Consider the following 19795-nt stretch of genomic DNA (forward strand, 5'->3'; position numbering starts at 1 on the left):
GTGGTGGGAAGGTGGTAGTGGTGGAGAAAATCAGTCAAGGTGAGAAAATGAGGGACCTAAAATGCAGCGTCGGTACTTTCCACATGTATATCTATCTCAGGGTGTTGGCTGGCAGAGTCCTTACAGGGCTTTGAGTTCACCTACAACATTTCAATTATCTCATTTGAGACCAATCTCGGACAATGTCCTTTACAATGCATAGAAGGGAGGGCCAACAGAGCATCAAAGTTCAGCCATGTCCTATAGAGCAGTGAGTACAACACTGGACACTTGCATGAACATTCAATAAAGAGTGAACAAAAAAACACAACATTGTTTCTTCCACAATAAAGGAAATGTCCCTAACTCCCCTGTAACCATAGATGCATGTGAACGATGAGGCATTCCAGTACATTTAGCTCTCTAAATCTCAAAGTACCAATAATGCACACATGAATAAACTGAAACCAATGTAATGTGAAATTTAATTTTGAAAAACACCTGGTGCCGCCTTTGTTGTTCTCAAGTCTTATGTTAATGGCAATGGAGTAGGGCAGACAAGTTGCGGCTGTGATGCAGAGCCTCCCTGTTTGACCAGGAGGCTCTTTTATAACCCGCCCATACCTGCTGCATTGTCAGCTGTTGGCAGGTTTCACCAATAAAAAGTTTCCCCCATTGCTGAATCTCACGCCATTGGCACTTAGAATTTTAATTGTAACTGTGTGGGAAAGGGCAAACAGAGAAAGTGGCGCCCAATTCCGATTACAACATCGGGAATGGCACACTGTTGACAGCCTAATTCAAAAAGTGGCATCTCCAATAATGCAGCATTCACTCAGTACTGTATTAGTAGATTAAGGCATGCAGTAGGGCTTGAAATCCATTTTAGTCAGAGGTGAAAGCACTCCCAATCTGAGCCGCAATACATTTAATGGTATGCATGTGTAAATTGTATTGGCTGCAATCACAACAAGAACTTGGACTGGGATAGGGAGGACACAGTTTTTGCTGTTGATGTAGGAGCCAATGATATAGGTAGAACCAGGAATGAGGTTCTGCCCCGGGAATCTGAGGAACAGGGTTGAAATTAAAATGTAGAACCTTGCAGGTAAAACTCTCTGGATTGATATCTGAGCTACACACAAATTCTTAAGGTGGCTGGGACCAGTGCCCTGGCGAATTGACAAAGTAGGATGGCGATAGGGCCTTAAACTAACGTAGAGGGTGTGGGAGCATTCGAGGGTGAACGCAAAAGCAGTAAGAGAAATGTTCAGGTTTATAGAAAGGTGGTTTGGATAAAAGCAAACAGAGTGGGCCAGGAAGGTACAGAGAAAGGTAATAGAACATCAGGGAAAAATTGAAAAAAGCTATAGGCTCTATATCTGAATGCATGAAGCATTCACAACAAAACAGACAAATTAATATCACAGATAGAAATAAATAGCTGCAAAGTGACTGAGTTTAGAAACTGAATATACCAGGATACTTGACTTTTAGAATGTAACAGGAGAGATTAACCCTGAAAGGAGGGGGTGAACTCTAGTGAAAAAGGATGGGATAGAGACAGTAGAAAGAAAGGATCTTAGTTTGGAAAATCAGGATGTAGAATGAGTTTGAGTGGAGCAACGGGGACAGAAAACACTGGTGGGAGTAGTTTATGGCTCCTAACTGTAGTTGTAGTGTTGGGCAGAGTATCAATCAGAAAATTAGAAGTGCATTGGGAGGCAATGGCGTATCGGTATTGTCCCTGGACTAGTAAGCCAGAGACTCAGGGTAATGCTCTGGGGACTCGGGTTCGAATCCCACCATGGTGGATGGTGAAATTTGAATTCAATAAAAATCTGGAATTAAAAGTGTAATGTTGATTGTTGTAACCCAATTGGTTCACTAATGCCCTTTAGGCTGTCCTTACCTATCGGGCCTGTATGTGACTCCAGACCCACAGAAATGTGGTTGACTCTTAAATGCCTGTTGACCCTGCAAAGTCTTCCTTACTAACGCCTGGGAGGGAGTTGCCCTGGGAGTCCTCAACGTCAACTCCAGACTCCATGAAGTCTCATGGCATCAGGTCAAATGTGGGCAAGGAAACCTCCTGCTGATTACCTGCCCTCCCCCAGCTGATGAATCAGTGCTCCTCCATGTTGAATACCACTTGGAGGAAGCACTGAGGGTGGCAAGGGCGCAGAATGTACTCTGGGTGGGGACTTCATTGTCCATCACCAGGAGTGGCTCGGTAGCATCACTACTGACCGAGCTGGCCCAGTCCTAAAGGACATAGCTGCTAGACAAACATACTTGACCTCATCTGCCGCAGATGCATCTGTCCATGACTGTATCAGTAGGAGTGACCTACACGTTGTGGAGATGAAGTCCCGCCTTCACATTGAGGATACCCTCCATCGTGATGTGTGGCACTACCACCGTGCTAAATTTTGAAAAGATCTAAAGACTCAAGACTGGGCATCCATGAGACACTGTGGGCCATCAGCAGCAGCAGAATTGTATTCAAACATGATCTGTAACCTCATGGCCCGGCATATCCCCCACTCTACCATTACTATCAAGCCAGGGGATCAACCCTGGCTCAATGAAGAATGGAGGAGGGCATGCCAGGAGTAGCATCAGGCATACCTGGTGAAGCTATAACACAGGACTACTTGTGTGCCAAACAGCATGAGTAGCAAGTGAAAGACGGAGTTAAGCGATCCCACTACCAATGGATCAAATCTCAGTTCTGCAGTCCTGCCACATCCAATCGTGAATGCTTGTGGACAATTAAACAACTCACTGGAGGAGGAAGCTCCACAAATATCCCCATCCTCAATGATGGAGGAGCCCAGCACAGCAGTACAAAAAGATAAGGCTGAAGCATTTGCTTCACTCTTCAGCCAGAAGTGCCGAGTGGATAATCCATCTCGGTCTCCTCCGGAGATCCCCAGCATTACAGATGCCAGTCTTCAGTCAATTCGATTCACTCCACTTGATATCAAGAAATGACTGAAGGCACTGGATAGTGCAAAGGCTATGGACCCTGAAAAGATTCCAGCAATAGTACTGAAAACGTGCTCCAGAAGTTGCCACACCCCTAGCCAAGCTGTTCCAGTACAGCTACAACACTGGCATCTACCAGCTCTGTGGAAAATTGCCCAGGTATGTCCTGTACACAAAAAGGACAAATCCAACCCAGCCAATTACCGCCCCATCAGTCTACTCCATCAGCAGTAAAGTAATGGAAGGGGTCATCAACAGTGCTATCAGCGGCACTTGCTTAGCAATAACCTGCTCACTGATGCCCAGTTTGGGTTCTGCCAGGGCCACTCAGCTCCTGACCTCATTACAATCTTGGTTCAAACATGGACAAAAGAGCAGAACTACAGAGGTGGAGTGAGAATGACTGCCCTTGACATCAAGGCCGCATTTGACCGAGTGTGGCATCAAGGAGCCCTAGCAAAACTGGAGTCAATGGGAGTCAGGGAGAAAACTCTCCACTGGTTGGAGTGATACCTAGCACAAAGGAAGATGGTTGTGGTTGTTGGAGGTCAGTCATCTCATCTCCAGGACATGACTGCAGGAGTTCCTCAGGGTAGTGTCCTCAGCCCAACCATCTTCAGCTGCTTCATCAATGACCTTCCTTGCATCATAAAGTCAGACGTGGGGATGTTCACAGATGATTGCACAATGTTCAGCACCATTTGCAACTCCTCAGATACTGAAGCAGTCCATGTCCAAATGCAGCAATACTTGGACAATATCCATGCTTGGGCTGAGAAATGGCAAGTAATATTCGCACCACACCAATGCCAGGCAATGACCATCTCCAACAGGAGAGAATCTAACCATTGCCCCCTGACATTCAATGGCATCACCATCACTGAATCTCCCACTATCAAGGTCCTGGGGGTTACCATTTACTAGAAGCTGAACTGGACTAACCATATAAATACTGTGGTACAAGAGCAGGTCAGAGGCTAGGAAACCTGTGACGAGTAACTCACCACCTGATTCCCCAAAGCCTGTCCACCATCTACAAGGCACAAGTCAGGAGTGTGATGGAATATTGCCCACTTGCCTGGATGAGTCTAGCTCCCACAACACCCAAAAAGCTTGACACCATCTAGGACAAAGCAACCCGATAGATTGCCACCCTATCCGCAAACATTCACTCCCTCCACCACTGACGCACAGTAGCAGCAGTGTGTACCATCTACGAGATGCACTGCAGGGATTCACCAAGCTCCTTAGACAGCACCTTCCAAACCCATGACCACTACCATCTAGAAGAACAAGGACAGCAGATAGATAGGGAAAACCACCACCTGGAAGTTTCCCTCCAAGTCACTCACCATCCTAACTTGGAAATATTTCGCCATTCCTTCACTGTCATTGGACCAAAATCGTGGAACTCCCTTCCTAACAGTACTGTGAGTGTACCTACATCACATGGACTGCAGCGATTCAAGAAGGCAGCTCACCACCACCTTCCCAAGGGCAACTATGGATGGGCAATAAATGCTGGCCAAGCCAGCGAAGCCCACATCCCGTGAATTAATTTTTAAAAAATGTATGAAGAATAATGCAGTAATTATGGCGATCTTAATCTTCATATAGACTTGGCAGAGCAAATTTGTAATAATAGTGTGGAGGTAGAGTTCATGCTAGTTTCCGAGATCAGTATGTTGAGGAACAGACTGTTTTAGATATGGGCCTGGATTTTCCGTGCCCTCTGGTGTTGGGCGTGTTCAGTGGCATGAGCCGACAATATGGCGCGAACTGTTTCACAACAGCATGAGACCAGTTCGCGATCATCCGCTCAGCCCGCTGATGGTGGGCCTCCTTGTCCGACATCGGGAACCTCATTGTAATGCAGCAGAATATCATTATTAGGCTAGCCCCCCGCTGGAATTGTTATCCCCCTTCCCCTCTAGATCATCTGCCCACGTCTGCGGGAAAAGACGCTGACGTTTTTCACAATAGCACATAGGCAACGTGCACCTTGGGGGCTGCACTTCGCTGGGGACTTCGAGGTCAGCAATCGCAGTCATCAGTGCCAGTCTTCAGAGACAGCACCCCATCACTTTTAGGGGGGGCTCACGGTAGGTCTCTACCTATCCGATCAACCATATGTGGGTGGCTTTTCAATGGCTGCAGGGCTAAGTCTTGCTTGGCGAAGGTGGAGAAGTTGACTGAGGCAAGGGAAGAGGCTTCAGTACGAGGGCTGTACTGGGGAAGGAGGATAACCCAGGGTGTGTGTGGAGGCACATGTTGGTGTGTGGAGGCACATGTTGGTCTGTGCAAGTGGCCTCAAGATGGTGATGCCTGAGGAGGGAGCCTGCAGAAGAAATGAGTTCAGATGGACATGTGTGAGAATGGGTGGTGATGTCCCTTGAACTGGCAGTGAGTGAGATGCCAGTGAATGTGTGATGGATTTGAATGAGAAAGTTTGGATTGATAAGATGGTTGCCTTATCCTGGCTGCACGGATGAGATCATTTATCCTCTACCTGCAGTGGATGGCCAACCTCTTCTGTGCAACATTGGCATTGATCACCACTGCCATTGCCTACCAAGCCGGAGTGGTAATGCAGCTGCCCCTCCTGCGGCCAGAGCGGGCGTAGAGGACATCACAGCGGGCCTCCAGGGTGTCCAAATGGCGCTTGAGAGCTGAAGTCTTCTTGCCTTTTGGGGCTATGTCTTCTTTGCTGCAGTCCTGGGCTGGAAGCGCTGAGTGCGTCTGTACTTTAAATGTGGTGCCTAGCGTGATGAAGCAGCGAGATGACGATGTGGTAGGCGAATCGGAGCCCGCCCGCCATGGAAACAGCATGTTTTCCAGGAATGTATAAGTAATGCAGCGGGTTTGGGACGATACAGCATGAAAACCCGCCACCGTCGCCGGTGGGTAAAATGTCGTTTTACCCGCCCGCTACCACACTTATTGCAAATCTGGGAGGATTCCGCCTATAGTATTGCGCAATTGGGCCCTGTTCTTTGCAAACAGAAAGAACGTGTACATATATTATGCCTGTTTTTGCTAAACAAAATAAGTGATTGCATTTGCTGACTCATTCCTCCGGGCAATGCCTTGACCAATCAGGTTCAAGCTGCCTGTTTTAAATTTCAACCAATGCTTGGCAGTTAACTGTCAATTACCGTTGGTGATGCATTCTCCAAGGCAATGCCACTTGCCATCCAATCAGCACTCCCTTCACATACAGTAAAAATTGTTGTTTTCCCCCCTATATTCGTATTCCTGCAAGTCTCCTGATGAGTGCAAGATGAAGAGCTTAGACATGTCTCTTTTTTCAGCAATACTCATGAAAAAGGATTACAGTAAAAGAACATCTGGGGAAGATTGATCATAATAGAATGCAATTTTATACTGAGTTAGAGAGCGATTTAGCTTAGTGTAATACTGTTGCCTTAAATCTGAATCAAACAAACCACTTAGGTAGGAGGAGCAAGTTGGCTAAGGGAGATTGGGAAATGATTAAAAGATATGATGATGCAAGGGTAAGCATTCAAAGAACTAATTCCTAATCAATAATGAACATACATTCCCTCAAGGAATAAAAACCCACGGGAAGAGTGATGCAACCATTGCTAACGGGAAGTTAAACACAGTACTAGTTTAAAGGAAGAGGCTTAAAATGTTGCAAAAAGAATAATAAGCTTCAAGATTGGCAGAATTTAAGAATTCAGTAAAGGATGACCAACTAACTGATAAAGAGAGGAGAAATGAAATGAGGGTATATTAGCAAGAGACAAAAAAAAATTGCAAAAGCTTCTATATGCTATGTAAAAAGGAAGATCTTGCAAAAATAAACATGGATACAACAGAGGCGGACACAGAAGAAGTTATAATGAGGAATACGGAAATGGCAGAGACATTGAACAAATACTTCATCTTCATGGTAGGAGACACAAGAAACACTCCAGAAATTGTAGTGAACCAAGGGGTCTAGCAAGAATGAGGAATTGGGGAAAAAAAATCAACAAAGACATAGTATCAGAGAAATTAACAGTACTAAAATCTGACAAATCTACATCCCAGGGTTTTAAAAGAGGTAGCTACAGAGATAGTGGACGCATTGCTTTTGATCGTTAAGACTTTCCCAGATTTAAAAATTTTCCCTGTGGATTTGGAAGGTAGCAAACATAGCCTCACTATTTAAGAAAGGAGAGAGACAGAAAAATAGGCCGATTCTCCTGACATCAGTAGTAGGGAAAATGCTGGAATTTGTTATCAGGGATGAGGTGTCAGGGTACTTAGAAAATCATTATGATTGGCAGAGCCAACACACATTTTTGAAAAGGACAAATCTGTTGGAGTTTTTGAAGTTATAACTAGCAGTTTAAATAAAGGATAACTGGTGGATGTGGTCTGTTTGGATTTTCAAATCACATTCAATAAGTTACCACACAAGTGGTGATTATGCAAAAATAGGACTCATGGGATTGGGGTAATATATTAGCATGGATTGAAGATAGCTTTATGGGCATAAATCACCGAGAGTAATAAACGGCTCATTTTCGGGCAGGCAGGCTGTATCTATTCGGTTAACACACGAATCAGTGCTTGGGCCTCAGCCATTTATAAGCTATATCAATGATTTTGATGAGTGTATTGTATCTAAGTTTGCTGGAGATACAAAGTTAGGTGGGAAAGTAAGCTGCGAGAAGGACATAAAAGCTGCAAAGGAATGCAGACAGGTTAAGTAAGTGTGTAGGACCATGGCAGATGGAATATAAGCCAGAGAGTTCATCTACTTTGGCAGGAAAAGATAGAAAAGCAGAATGTTTTTTGAAAATGATGAGAGACTATGAAATGCTGTTATTCAGGGAGGCCTGAGTGGTGTTGTACACAAAACACAGAGAAATAGCACGCAGGTATAGTAAGCAATTAGGTAAGTAATGGTGCCGTAGCCTTTATTACTAAAGGATTGCAGTATAAGAGTAAAGAAGTCGACTGCAATTGTATAACCATGTAGTTGTAACCTTGGTGAAGTCACACCTGGACTATTGTGTATAGTTTTACCCTCCTTACCAAAGAAAGGATATACTTGACTTAGAGCGAGTGCAACAAAGGTTCTTTAGACTGATTCCTCAGTTGAGGGGATTGTCCTATGAGGAGAGATTGACCAGACTAGGCTTATATTCCTTGAAGTTTAGAAGAATAGGAGGTGATCTCATTGAAACAAGTATGATTCTTAAAGGACTTGACGAGATAGATGCTCAGAGGATGGTTCCCCTGGTGGGAGTGTCTAGAACTAGGAGTCACAGCCTCAGAATAATAGTTGGACAGCTTTTCAGGTCTGAAAGGAGAAATTTCTTCACTCAAAGGATTGTGAATCTTGTAATTTTCTACCAAAGAGGGCTGTGAATGCTCAGCTGTTGGGTATATTCAATTCAGACGTTGTTAGATTTTTGGGAATCAGGGATATGGCAAGGTGAATTTGAGTTTGATCAGCCATGTTCTTATTGAATGGTGAAACATGTTCAAATGGTCTTCTCTTGTTTCTACTTCTTATGTTCTTAACTTGCATTTATATTGTGACTTTAGTATAATAACATATCCCAAGACATTTCACAGAAGTCATGTGCAAACAAAGCAATTTGTTGAGTGTACCTATGCCCTTGTTACCTCCAGAAATGAGTGCAGTCAATAGAAAGCCACAAGAGCATTGCACACAAACAAAATGAGAATTTGTTCGCAATAATCACATTGACCTGGAAGTGTTCTAACCTGCTTAGCTAAGAAATCAAAGGAAACACAAAACCACGACCAGGAAGAATACAGCTTTACTTGAGAAAAAGTATTCTCCCTCAACTTACGCTCGGAAACCATGTCTAATAACAGCATGTTATTATTCATGGAGAAGAGAAAACGCAGCAAGATGCTAAAGGAGCAACTCATTCACTATTAACTGCTTTTTGCCCATCAATAAAAGTTAAGGCTACCCCCTGTAAGTTAACATATGGTAGAGCTGGAATGGGTTAATTCACTGGGGGAAATTTTCCCTTGGGCCGTAGCACAAAATGGGTAACACCGCATCAGTCCATGGAAGAGTAAATCAATTAAATTGTGAAATGGGTTGTCAACCATTTTGCACCACTGTCCAAGATCTATTGCACCCTTCATATGCTAAATATTTTGTAGCTTACATGCAGCTCAAGACTTAAGAGGCTTTTCCATGTCTAATGACACATGAGGCAGACAAAACATGTTTATATTTGTTTCCATGACTAATTTTTCCTGGGATAGGTTGCCAACCTGTCGCCAGAGCCTAAGGCTTGAGGACTGTCACTCTGCATCAAGCATGCAAGACCAGGAGACTCTCCCACTCATACCACCTACATTAGATGTATTGAAAGGATTTACAGATTGTTAATCAACCTGTTTTGGCCATATTGTGAACACACCTTCTGTGACCATCAAGTCACAGAGTGGGTCTGGAACCCAAAGCTTCTGGCTCAGGTGCAGGGACACTATGCACTTCACCATCTCTCTGCAGCTGAAGATGTCAGTTTAATTCCGTTTAAATATCTTGCTTCTGGAAGAGTCCAGATGGCTTCTTTGTGTAGCTGCAAAGAGTGAGTTGTGCCTTTGGAAAGCTGGCTCTCTGACCTGGTAACCATATGGAATAGAGAATTTTGTGACCACCATAATCCTGAACAGAAGGAAGAGAATGTCTCGGTTTAGATGTCCACTTTAAGAATGGGGCGAAAAGCATTGACATGGCTGATTATACTAACAGAGCGTTGAAGATTTAAATGAAAATTAGGAAGTTACAATTAGAGAGGATGATTAAATAAAATACTAATTGGGCAGCAATGGCAGTACAAATAGTTGGAATACAATGGAGCTATTTGTCAAAACTGGACATATAAAATTATAATGGCATTATATAAATGCAAGCCCTTTCTCCCTTTACTAAAGACTACTTAGATGTCAGGAATAGCTTTATTATCTGCAGGGATTAACCAGCAGAAAACTTTGACTGGAGACTAAAGACCGTAACCACTACCACCCGCCCCCATTCTGAACACAAGCCTCATTGCTGATCACTCAAAGTTATTTTTAAAAGTTACCATTATAGAAAAAGCACGTGCCTGTGGCAGCAGCTCAGCCAAAGTGACAATTGGACCTTTGGTAAAATTGTGAATTGGCATCATTCTGGATTCTGGTCTTTATCCCATTTGGTTTGCGTGGCAGCATGCTATTTGCTTTTGGAAGTAAATCTCTTCCAAAGTGGGCTAACTGACTAAGATTCACATATTTAGGAAGGAATGCTTGGGGTTTATCAATTTGATAACAGTGCTCATTCTGAACAAACACACTTATTTTGTTCAAATCCCTTAAGAGCGCATTCACTCAGAGGCTGCTGTAGTATTCTAGGTATGTAGGCCTTTGAATTAAGCTATCAGCAATAGAGTTGTTCTGGGTAGCTTTATAGCTGAGGTTTTGCATAAAACTACTGAAAAGACAGCATGTCAACCCTTGTCTGACCCACCCAATTTAAATCCATAACCAGTCCCTGACTGAAGTTGATTTGGCTTGTCACTCCTACAAGGTCAGACATTTCATCATAGTACAGTAGAACTACTGTATGCAATTTTTAAAACATCATTAGCAGTTTAGCAGTGTTCCAACTGTGTTTTTATTCCATAGGTGGTCTAATTTTCATGTGGTCTGGTCGGTTTTATAGTTACGTCAAGATCATATTCTCTATAGCAACTGCCCCTGGTTTCAGGAGGGGGACAATGAGCCTTTATTTTTCCTTTGCTGGCAATCTTGCCTGGTTCTAAATGAAAAACAAATTATGTTTTCCACATTTTGGTCAAGGCAACATTTGTTAAGCTGGAAAAGTTGTCAGATAATCATAATTGCATTAAACATGCAGCCCAGAAACAGGCCAGTTGGCCCAACTGGTCATGTAGGTGTTCATTCTCCACATGAACGTCCTTCCACTCTTCATCATCGAATCCAATCAGTATAACCCTCCATTCCTATTTCTCTCGCTTCCCCTGAAAGGCATCCGTGCTATTCACCTTAATTACTCCTTTTGCTAGCGAGTTCTACATTCTAACCACTCTCTGGGTAAAGAAGTTTCTTCTGAATTCTCTATTGGATTTATAAGTGACTATTTTTTTATGTATGTCCCCTAGTTCCAGTGTCTCGCCATAAGTGGAAATATTTTCTCCACATTTTCTCTGTCTCCCCTATCAAACCTTTTTGTAACTTTAAAGATCTCTAACAAGTCACCCCTCAGCCTTTGACTTTTGATTAAATGGCTAAAGTGGGGAACCCTGCTCACCAGTGCCACACACTGGAAAAGCTGCAGATAATGCACCAGTGATTACCCAGCATGTGTTGATAGTGGGTTATGGTGCTCCTTGCTGGCTTGTAGTTGTCAATTTAGGCATTTATCTTTCTTGAAGAAACATAAACAGAAAATGATTTAATGGTGTTATTCAAGATTAAGATGGAATTAGTGGGAAAATAGAGTTGCCTTCTCTGATTGGGTGTATTCCTGGGTGTATTCACCACATGGTGTCCTGCCACAGACAGCCTCTTTCCCATGCTCCCACCATTGGAAAGTAAACACTCTCATTGGGCTGAATTTTCCCATCCATTGCAGACAGACTGGAAAATGGGAGGGCTGGCAATAGGCTGGAGAAGGTGTCGGGAAGGGAACCTATTGTCTTCTCGCCACCCTGGCATGTTGTCAGTGGTGGGAACCATAGTGGCACAGCCGCCTGCGAGTTTAACCACTTAAGGGCCTAATTAAGGGCCACTTCCCACTCCTACTGGGGTCTGCTGCCACATGGAGAGTTTGCCAGTTAAGCCCTGGCAGCCTTCCAGCAGATTCGTATTCCTTGACTCAGGGATGCCCCCCTCCCCCACCAATGGCTGCCTGTGCCCATGATGCCACCGCCATACCCCAAAGACACTTATATGCTCTTCATGGGTACCTTAGCATTGAGGTGACCTTTCCCTTGTGCGGTAGCCTCAGCACTGGCCACAGTTAGCTCTGGTGCTGTTGAGGCTGCTTAGCTGCTGGCCCTTCGATTGGGGGCAGGCTGCCATCCTTAATTGCATCATCCTGCAGATTGGCCACTGGTGTTGGAGTGGTGTGGGCTCCCGCTTTTGCCCCTCGTGGCAGGACTTCAGCTTCCTCAGAAAAATTCAACTGTTTGTTAATTGATTGGATTAATTTTGCCTATTTGTGAGAGGCAGTCTTTTTTTCTCCATCTTCAATAATTTTATAAGTAATAAATTAATTTGTTCAATGAAAAATAAATACAATATGATTTTTTTCTCCTGGGTTGCTCACTCCTGGGAAATTCCAGGGCAAACCTAGAACGTTGACAGGATTTTTCCTTAGGGTTGCTAAAAGGCAAATGGGAAAAGCAATATGGGTTAACTTGTTAGCTATTACTAAATAACCTGTTAATGTATACCAGTGTGGTTTACACGTGCATCTAGTCAGCTAAGTATTGGTGTTACATCCTTACAAGTCAGGAGTGTGATGCAATACTCTCCACTTGTTTGGGTGAGTGCAGTTCCAACAACACTCAAGAATCGTGACACCGTCCAGGACAAAGCAGCCTGCTTGACCGATGTCTCACCCACTGCCTTAAACATTCAATCCCTCCACCATTGGCGCACAGTGACAGCAGCGTGTATCATAAACATTGGCCGGGATTTTCCAGGCTCGCTCTGGTGGGACTGGTCGCGGGTGATTCGGCGGCCCAGCCAGAAGTCCATTGACTTTAGGAAGGACCCCGCCCGGTGGTGGGTGGGGCTGGAAATCCTTCCCATGATGCACTGCAGCAACATTCCAAGGATGAGAGCAGTGGATACAGTATACATGATCTTTCAACAAGCCTTTAGCAAGGTAGAACAAAGTGAACTATTAAAGAAGATTAAGAGGTACGTTGGTACAGACTGTATTAAAAACTAGCTGGACGACAGGAACAGAGAACAGAAGTGTTAAGGATTTAAGGAGTTAAGGACTGGAGTCCAAATTTTCAGACAATATGAAAATTAAAAAAAAGAATGAATAATTCTGAGGACCAAAGGAAACTACAAGAGGATATTGGTAAGATAGTGGAATAGGTAAAAATGTGGCAGATGGAATTCAAAGTCAGTAAATGTGAGGTGGTACATTTTGGTTTTAAAAAATAAAAGTACTGTAATATTTATACTTTGAATAGGAAAAAAGCTGGATTATGTAGTAGCGGAAAGGAATTTGTGGGCTTCAGGCTCATTGAACATTAAAAACACCACCTCGAGTGGATAAGCCCATAAAAAAGGCAAATGGTTTTATGGCAAGAGGCAGGGAATGCAAAAGTCCAGATTTTATGGTGAATCGATAGAAAGCTTAGTCCCAATCCAAGGACTTGAACATGTACCCTGGGCTGGTATTAACATTTTATCCAAAAGACTTCTGACAGTACTGTCAGGATAGATTATGTGCTCAAACCTCTGAAGTGGACCAAGAAACAAAAAACTACAGGGCTGCTACACTGTCAGAGGTGCTGCCCTTTGGATGAGATGTTAAGCTGAGGCCACTTCTCAGGTAGACATAAAATATCCTACGTCACTATTTGTTGAAGAGCAGGGGAGGTGTCCGTGGCTTATATTTATCCCTCAGCCATTAAAATCGGTAATGCAGATGATCTGGTCGTTATAAATAGCTGTAAATCAGGAATTGGAAGGGAGGGAGGAACTCGGGGAAAATTACAATCACCAGGGAAGTGGTATTGATTAACTCTTAGCTGGAATCGCTGGGTTCGAGTCCCACTTCAGGACTTGATGACCATGGAAGTTGTGTTCATAATGTTTTTTTTAATCGACATGGGATGTGGGTATTGCTGGCTAGGCCAGCATTTATTGCCCATCCCTAAATGCCCGAACAAGTTGATTATCAGCTTGTAAATCCTTCCAATATGCCTGATGACAGGCAGTAAGAGCAGGAGTTTCCTGGTCAGCCATACTGCAGAAGGCAATGGCAAACCCCTGCAGTACTTTGTCAAGAATAATCATGGACCAATCCAGTGGGAGTTCAATGTCGTCAGTGCGCTCTTAGGGCAAGGTTCCTGGAGGAAGAGATTGGTTAGACCATATATATGTTCTACTTGTGGTGCCCTTAAAGGGACACTTGTGCTGACTCTTGTTGGGTGGCACTGGTGCCTTGGTGTCGTCCTTATTGGTCAATCAAAATGATTATTTTGGGATATGTTGCCTGTTTTACTGTTTTGTGTTACGAACTTCTGATTATTGGAATCATTCTGCTATTTACAGGTTCCTTAATAATAGCAAACCCAAGTACAGTGCCACACCCTGTGACTTCCTCTTCTCTGTATATGTTTTATGTAGGGCTCCAAATGACTTACCGGTAGGATTCATCATTTAAAAAAGTAATATTCAGAAGCTCTATCACTGAATAAAAAACCGTGCGTGAAGGGATGGAATCTTTGAACTGATGAACCAAGTTGACTTGGCCCAGCAATGGTTTCTATGAGAGAGTGAACGTTAATAATATTCACAATGAATTCTCTTCTGTCTGCAGAATGACCAGTCAGCGGACAGATGATGATGAAGAAGAACTCGCTAAAGAACGGCGTCGCAAAGCTCGTCAGGAGCGGCTGCGGGAATCTGCATTCAGCCAAGATACTCTGGAATTCAATTCCCAGAACAGGTAGAGAGGGAAGGTTGTATTTTGTAGGCCACAGACAGCGGGGCAAGGCCATGTTTCCAATTCTCAGACCCATGCTGCCTTTGATTGGTGCTCCCAACTGGGAGGGCAGGATCAGTGAACACACCCCCTGCTGAAGTAACCCAGCTTGAAGCACAGAGGGAGAAACATAACTGCAGCACTAGACTGGGTAAAGCCAACTTCTTTGCAGCAATTAGTGCATGATTGAATGGGCTATAGAGGAAAAGTGGGCAGTGGGACTAATTGGATAGCTCTTCAAAGAGCTGGCATAGGCACACTGGGCAGATTGGCCTCCTTTCTGTGCTTCATCATTTTATGATTTACATTTTTTGCTTTCCTGCAGATCACATCTATATAGCCAGAGAATGACAACCTGTCGCCATTCAGGCTGTCCCATTCAGCCATGTTGCAATGAGGTGTCATGACCTCCAGTACATCCCATCTCTTAGAGGAGGCAAGACTACAGACAATAAAACCCTCTAGTTTTCTTGATATTTTTCCTGAAATGGTCCAGTTTATTTTGTTAGTTATAAAAAATATGCATTAAAATGTGATAAGTAAGTCGGGGTTCTCCTCCAAATCATTATAGAGTCATAGAGGTCTACAGCACGGAAAAAGGCCCTTCGGCCCATCGAGTCTACGCCGGTCAAACAAGTACCTAACTATTCTAATCCCATTGTCCAGTGACCCTCAGCTGTGTGCACCGTCGATGCCAGCTGAGATCAGGATTTGGCTTGACTGTGATGTTTCCCGTGGTGGAATAGCTTGAGGATGACCACTGCCTCAGGTCTACATGAAAAATAGTTCCTTGGGTTAGGTGTGAAAAAGCAATTGCAACCTGTGGAGCTTATTCCACTATTAGTCAGTGTGCTGTGGCCTGCTCTCTGGGTTCTCTTGCTTTCTGACATGACCTGCCATTTGGGACCACCCTCCCTCTCCCTCCCCCAGCTCTCTCCCCCCCTCTCTTTCACCCCTCTCTCTCCCTCCTCTCATCTCTCCGTCTCTCTCATCTCCCCCCTCCCCCCCTCTCTCTCCCCATCACTCTCTCCCCACCTTTCTCTCTCTCCCCCACTGTCTCTCCCCTTCTCTCTCTCTCCCCTTCTCTCTCTCCCCCCTTCTCTCTCCCCCCTTCTCTCTCTCCCCCCTTCTCTCTCTCCCCCTTCTCCCTCTCCCCCCTTCTCCCTCTCCCCTTCTCCCTCTCCCCTTCTCCCTCTCCCCTTCTCTCTCTCTCTCCCTCTCTTTCTCTCCCCCCCCCCCCTCTCTCTCCCCCCCCCCTCTCTCCTTCCCCCCCCCCCCCCCCCCAAAAACAACCTTTCTCTCTTTCACCCCCTCGATCTTCCCCCTCTCCATCTTTCTCTTTCACTTTGTGACCTGCTCTCTGGCCTTTCTCTGGCTTTTTGTCAAAGCTATTTCCCTTTGTGGCAAATTCTCCTGCTTTTGCTGGGCTGCTTCAAATGTAGCATTTGTCTTATCTGCAACACTACAGCATTCGGGGCAAAGCTGTCAAATACTTGGGGGTCTCTGCTGCATTCTTTTTCCTCAACTCTGGGCTCCCTGTGGGCACTTACCAGCTGTGTCCTGAGAGTCTCTGAGTTGGAATTTTAGCTGCCGCTGCTCACTTGCTCTCCCACTAAAACTCAGCTTATTTCAAAGCACACACCCAGCCCAGCATTGGTCTCCGCCTTTATCCCAAACTCTTGCTGCCTTGCTCAAGTTCACTGTAATTCTTGTTGCGTTTACCACATCAGCTCAAGCTCCACCTTCTGCATTCGCCCAGTGTCCCTGTCCATGGTTTCCATTCCCTGCTACCTTCTGTCCTGTTGCATTCACTCCTGTATTTTCTCGATTACTTTTTACAACATGTCTCACTGCCTTATTTTATATTTTCTTTTCCCATGTCCTCATTTCCTGTGCATTCCAAAGATGCAGACACCATCTGGTATCACCCCCGCTCAGCCGATTCCCAAGGGCTCTTATCCTGGCCTTTCCCACATTAAAGCACTGTGCTTTACTCCACTGCCTGTTACGATATGCTAGTGAGGTGCAGCTCTGTGATAGGTGGGTTTCTAATTAGACAAGGCAGCAGTAACTCGCGTTTCTATAGTGTCTCCAATGTTGTGCCAATCTTTACTGTCATCAAGGGTTCCTTTCCTGAATGACATTGTCCCTCTCCTTTAAGAGATGCAGGTTAGCTTTAAGTGGTGCCAGTCGGTTATGATTTTGGTGCCCTTGCTGATGCATGCAGCCAGTGAATAGCATGGTTAGCACTGTCTGAACACATCAATTATTCAAATGAGCGGGCAGCGGGAACTCTAATGCCTACATTACACTGAACAGGTGAGGGTTAACCGCATATTGCGATCACTGAGCCTGTTTTTGGGGGCTATCTAATTTCGCCCCCACTGAGAATAAAGGGCAATAAATTGGGCTCATGATCTGTCCAATTTGTCCAAACAGCTTTTCCTGCTGCTACCTCCGGATTTTGATAACAAATTTAATGATTCATTGCTCCTGCACAGGGCTGCACGTGATGGCACTGCATTTTAGGAATATGTGCACGTCCAACTCATAACATTGCATAATTTACTGGATAGAAAGTTGTGTGCGCCACAAATCAGATGAATCCATTGCATTGTGTGAGGTGCCTATATGCTTTCCCGTCCCCCTACATTTTGTTAATCTGTAACACTGGCCCCCATTTAGGTAAAAGTCAGAAAAGCCACTCATTGTAAAGGAAACATATGAAATATAATCTATTATAAGTGGATTAGGCAGCATACAAACGTTGGCAGGTGCTGCCTGACTCTCTTCGGTACAGCAAGCAATAAATAAATGAATAATTGGAACACTTTCTGCTTGGATCTGGCCTTTACATTTAAGTATTATGAATGGATGGAGAAAGTTTACAGCTTTCAATGTGAAATGATTTGGGTCATTGGAATTCTGGACTCGGATCAGGTGAGCGTTTATCTGAAAAAAAACTACTACACTTCAGTTGTAGTATCGGACATGTTATAAAAATAAGGGGTCTCCTATTTGAGAGAGAATTGAGAAGAAATGTTTTCTCTGAGGATTGTGAGTCTTTGGAACTCTCTTCCCCAGAGACCAATGGAGGCAGGGTCATTGAATATTTTTTAAGGTAGAGTTAGGTAGATTATTGACTAACAAGGGGGTCAAAGGCTATCAGGGGTAGGTGGAATTTGGAGTTGAGGCCACAACCAGATCAGCCATGTTCTTATTGAATGGTGGAGCAGGCTTGAAGGGCCAAATAGCCTACTCCTGCTCCTAATTTGTATGTTGGTATGCCCATGCTCACATAACCAGTTTAATGTTGAGGGAGTGGAATCCCTATCGGTTCCAGCATAGACATAGTTGACTTGAATGGCTGCAAAGTGATGTTTTGTGCAGTCAATTGCACTGTGCACAATGGGGAACCTGCATCCTAGCAAAGCCAAATGCTCACTCCTCATGCTTGTCTCTGGCAAGAGAAGATGAAATACATTTAGCTCTCATTTGTTACAGAGCCTCAGTGACCTTTCTTATGCAACAATGAGCAGCAAACTGTGAGATGTTGCAAATATCTCCTGGAAGGAGCCAGACCTATTAAAAATGTGTTGCTTTGGTCACCTTCACAGTCACTGGCAATGCTGTACTTGCCCTGCATTAAGGTGGCAGTGTTCAGTGAAGACATCTTTACTGAAGTGTAGTTGTGTTACAATTGTCCCTTGCTGAGGTTCAGGGAGGACAATTGACCTCTGAACACCCTGGGTGGGTATGGCCTCCTGCTGCAAGCTCTGGCCTCCCTCCTCCTCCTCCCTCTTCCAGCAGCTTGTCCTGTTCTGTGTGACCTTCGTTCATTCTCCAAGTCATGCTGTATTCAAAGGGGAATGACTACTAATACAACTGGTTTATGCAGAAGCCTTGAAGTCGACACAAGGCCATTCTGCACTGGCCACACCACACCCTAAACTTCGGTAACATTAAACAACTATAGAAAGCATCAAACACTAGAAGGCTTATAGCAATAGCCAGAAAAATAAAATTTATCAACTAACCTGCAGCGGTTGATGATCCCTTTAAATAATGCTGATAGAGGAGGGGGGCAGGAGGAGGGTCCTTCCTGCTGATAAATACATGTCAAGCTGTATGAGGTTAAGAGAGGGTATTTGCTGGAGTACTGAGCACAAAAATGTCACTGATGCCCTCAACTCCGCGTGAGCTCATAATCTGTCGGCTCTGCATACTTTCAATGGGCGTTCACTACATACTTCACCAACAGGGCATTCGGTGCAGATGGCATAGAGGGGGCATTGAAAGGGCATGAGTAAGACCTTTTGAACTTACTTTTCTAGAGGTTCCTGAATCTAGACCATGGTCCATAATACCTCTTAGGGGCCGTGAAGCACAAGTCATGGAGAAGCTCACCCAACTCCTCAAAAATTGTAGGCAGGGGAGGGGGTGGGCGAGCACTGTGAGGAGGTACCTAACCCCTGGAATGGAGCCAACCAGATTGGGAGTGCAGGGTCCAAACTCGCCACCTGCATCCTTATCCCATGATGACAAAAGTTGCTCGCACCAGGAATCAGCTCCCACCCGTAATTTTTAAATGCACCCGGAGTTCTGCCAACTCCGCGAAAATCTGGGCCTTAGAATTCATATTTTATGATTGAATTAGTGAGCATCCAGCGATGCGCTGGTTAATAAATGTAAGTTATATTCGACAAATATAATAGATGTAACTAATTGCATAGATAAAGGACTAAAGTAGGTGTGGTGCATACAGATGTCCAGAGCGTAGGGGTTATGGGCAGAAGGTTAGCCTGCCTCTTTCTTCCCCAAATCAACAGTTCTGGTGGAAGGAAAATAGAGCAGACACTAGGAGGACTTTACAATTATGAAGGGTGAATAAAGAAAGACTATTTCCTCTGGTTGGGAACTTATTAACAAGGGATCATCAGCTTGAAATTGGCACCAGAACAGTCCAGTGAGAAGTTAGGATATTCTCATCCAGAGGGTCGTTGAAGCTTGGAATGGTTGGCCACAGGGAATAGTTGAGACAGAGACCTTCAGATACTTGGAGGGAAGAATAAATAAAAG

The 19795-nt window shown here is 44.4% G+C and overlaps 1 protein-coding gene across 7 annotated transcripts in view; it reads left to right on the forward strand.

The window, feature by feature from the left end:
• The window catches only part of LOC144687418 (non-muscle caldesmon-like), a 202571-nt gene that overhangs the window by 122556 nt on the left and 60220 nt on the right, over positions 1-19795 (forward strand). For all 7 annotated transcript variants that reach the window (XM_078553545.1, XM_078553551.1, XM_078553552.1 and 4 more), the window contains one exon: positions 14552-14680. In XM_078553545.1, coding sequence (XP_078409671.1) covers positions 14552-14680 — 129 coding nt within the window. The remainder of the gene's footprint in view (positions 1-14551; positions 14681-19795) is intronic.

The sequence above is a fragment of the Cetorhinus maximus genome, chromosome 12 (assembly GCF_964194155.1).
Source record: "Cetorhinus maximus chromosome 12, sCetMax3.hap1.1, whole genome shotgun sequence".
In the NCBI taxonomy this organism is placed as follows: Eukaryota; Metazoa; Chordata; class Chondrichthyes; order Lamniformes; family Cetorhinidae; genus Cetorhinus; species Cetorhinus maximus.